The sequence below is a fragment of the Hyalella azteca genome, unplaced genomic scaffold (genome assembly GCF_000764305.2).
Source record: "Hyalella azteca isolate HAZT.00-mixed unplaced genomic scaffold, Hazt_2.0.2 contig5389, whole genome shotgun sequence".
In the NCBI taxonomy this organism is placed as follows: Eukaryota; Metazoa; Arthropoda; class Malacostraca; order Amphipoda; family Hyalellidae; genus Hyalella; species Hyalella azteca.
In genome coordinates, this window is record NW_025935582.1 from 1 (window position 1) to 2893 (window position 2893).

Here is a 2893-nt window from a genome sequence, read left to right on the forward strand (position 1 = left end):
TACTTAACGGTAATTAGGTAATTACCTCTTCCTAACCTAACCGTTACCTAATTACCTTCCTCTCTCTTTTCCCTTCGTTCTCACCCCTACTCACCCCCTCCCCCAGGCTGGTGGTGGGGGCGCCACGGGTTAACTCCACCCGCCGCGGGGTGGTGGAGCCTGGGGGACTCTTCTCCTGCCCGCTTGATGGCAACACCGCCTGCTCCTGGGTGGACATATCAGGTATGTCCTTCATTACCCCCATTTGTATTTCACACCCATATTATGCCCCCAATTAAGCCACCCCATGGATATAACACCCATAGGCATACCTCAACCCCCTTTTCTCCCCCAAAATCTACTTGTACAACTCCCCACCTCCTGTCTCCCGTCNTGGTCAGTCAGGTTCTGGTGCTGGTCAGTCAGGTTCTGGTGCTGGTCAGTCAGGTTCTGGTGCTGGTCAGTCAGGTTCTGGTGCTGGTCAGTCAGGTTCTGGTGCTGGTCAGTCAGGTTCTGGTGCTGGTCAGTCAGGTTCTGGTGCTGGTCAGTCAGGTTCTGGTGCTGGTCAGTCAGGTTCTGGTGCTGGTCAGTCAGGTTCTGGTGCTGGTCAGTCAGGTTCTGGTGCTGGTCAGTCAGGTTCTGGTGCTGGTCAGTCAGGTTCTGGTGCTGGTCAGTCAGGTTCTGGTGCTGGTCAGTCAGGTTCTGGTGCTGGTCAGTCAGGTTCTGGTGCTGGTCAGTCAGGTTCTGGTGCTGGTCAGTCAGGTTCTGGTGCTGGTCAGTCAGGTTCTGGTGCTGGTCAGTCAGGTTCTGGTGCTGGTCAGTCAGGTTCTGGTGCTGGTCAGTCAGGTTCTGGTGCTGGTCAGTCAGGTTCTGGTGCTGGTCAGTCAGGTTCTGGTGCTGGTCAGTCAGGTTCTGGTGCTGGTCAGTCAGGTTCTGGTGCTGGTCAGTCAGGTTCTGGTGCTGGTCAGTCAGGTTCTGGTGCTGGTCAGTCAGGTTCTGGTGCTGGTCAGTCAGGTTCTGGTGCTGGTCAGTCAGGTTCTGGTGCTGGTCAGTCAGGTTCTGGTGCTGGTCAGTCAGGTTCTGGTGCTGGTCAGTCAGGTTCTGGTGCTGGTCAGTCAGGTTCTGGTGCTGGTCAGTCAGGTTCTGGTGCTGGTCAGTCAGGTTCTGGTGCTGGTCAGTCAGGTTCTGGTGCTGGTCAGTCAGGTTCTGGTGCTGGTCAGTCAGGTTCTGGTGCTGGTCAGTCAGGTTCTGGTGCAGGTCAGTCAGGTTCTGGTGCAGGTCAGTCAGGATCTTGTGCTGGTCAGTCTGCTGCCGTGCAAGTTGCTTTAATTTTTTCCTGCCACTAAGATGTTAAAATTTTGTTAGTTTATTAATTAAAATTTTGTTATTTTAACAATTAAAATTTTGTTATTTTAACAATTAAAATTTTGTTATTTTAACAACTACAATTTGGTTATTAGATTTGTTCTTATGTTAACTGTGAAGTTCTGCGTGCAGCTGAAGATGTGGATAGCCTTCCTCATCCCCAAGATCGAAGACGGCAACAACTTCGGCGTGGGCATCCAGGAGGAGACGCTCGAGGAGATCCGCTCCGTGGAGTCAGAGGCCTCCGTCTTTTATGAACAGATAGCGCGCTACTACGTACACAGAGCCAAGCTTATCTCTAAGGTGGGGGCCTTTGTGGGTTCTCACTTTTGACCTTATGATGAGTTTAGGACTACGCACCGTCGACTTGGGTAACTTCGGCCACAACTAAAACAGAAACAAATGGCAGCAAAACAAAATAATAAACGCTGGCCAAAGTCATCCTGGGCCCATACTTTGGAAAAAAGTTAAGAGATCGTAAGTTCATCAGCCAATCATTGACGGCCTTTCAAGTAAAATCTATTAACCATAGACAAGAAAATAGAGCGTAAGTACTTACATTCACTTAGCGAATTTTTAAAGTATGGCCCCTGTAGGCCAAAGTCACCCCAGTCCCTTTGGCCAATGTTTATTTTTGTTTTGCTGCAGTTTGTTTCTGTTGTAGTGGTGGCCCAAGTCACCCAGTTGACTAGTCCAAGGTCAAGCTGATGCTCCGTGTGAACAGGGGCTTGTGTAGGTGACGGGAGCTCGTTATTTCAACCTTTATTTTGTTCTGCTATTTGCCTGCCTCCGTTTCAGATTATCTTTGGGCTGGAAAATGAAAATGATTTTCTAGGAGATCGCCACTGAAACGTCACAATTTGCTAGTGTGTCCCTCTAGTTTTGAAGAATTATTATCATATTGTCATTAGAGTTACGTTATACTTGTGTTTATGATTTAGTTCTGTGAATAGGACCGACTGGATTCTACTTTGTTTAGTTATAAATGTGAAGACGGAAACTTCGTTCTGCGAACCCCACGCCCTATAGGTTGATTACACCACCCAGCTGTTAATCTCATCCTCAGATTTCTGCTACAACGCCATGTAGATCACTTTTTCCCTAAACCAATAGAAAAACAACTACTTTTACTCACTTCATGTACTACCAGCGCGCCAGGTTGCCGAGCATAGTTTTTATTTCCCTGTAAAATTACCAAGTACCAATTACACTAAAGGTTGCCAAATACGTCTTTCGTTATAGTTTGCCTAGTGCTGTATGCCTCCAGGAAATTGTCATGTACCAAATAACCCGCATCCTACCTACGCAGGTTGCCATGTACCATATAACCCGCAACATACCTTTGCAGGTTGCCATGTACCGTATAACCCGCAACCTACCTTTGCAGGTTGCCAAGTACCATATAACCCGCAACATACCTTTGCAGGTTGCCAAGTACCAATTAACCCACAACATACCTACAGGTTGCCAAGTACCATACAACCTACCTTTGCAGGTTGCCAAGTACCATATAATATATCTACTCAGGTTGCCATGTACCATATAACCC

At 47.9% G+C, this 2893-nt stretch overlaps 1 protein-coding gene across 1 annotated transcript; it reads right to left on the bottom strand.

The window, feature by feature from the left end:
• Positions 1–94: 94 nt before the first annotated feature.
• Positions 95–2746, bottom strand: LOC108679427 (sporulation-specific protein 15-like; the record flags this gene model as incomplete). Its single annotated transcript, XM_018168046.1, has 3 exons — positions 2724–2746; positions 358–1321; positions 95–205 (listed from the first exon to the last, which is right to left on the bottom strand). Coding segments are annotated over exons 1-3 (1098 nt in total), but the record flags the coding sequence as incomplete, so codon positions are not given.
• Positions 2747–2893: the final 147 nt, after the last annotated feature.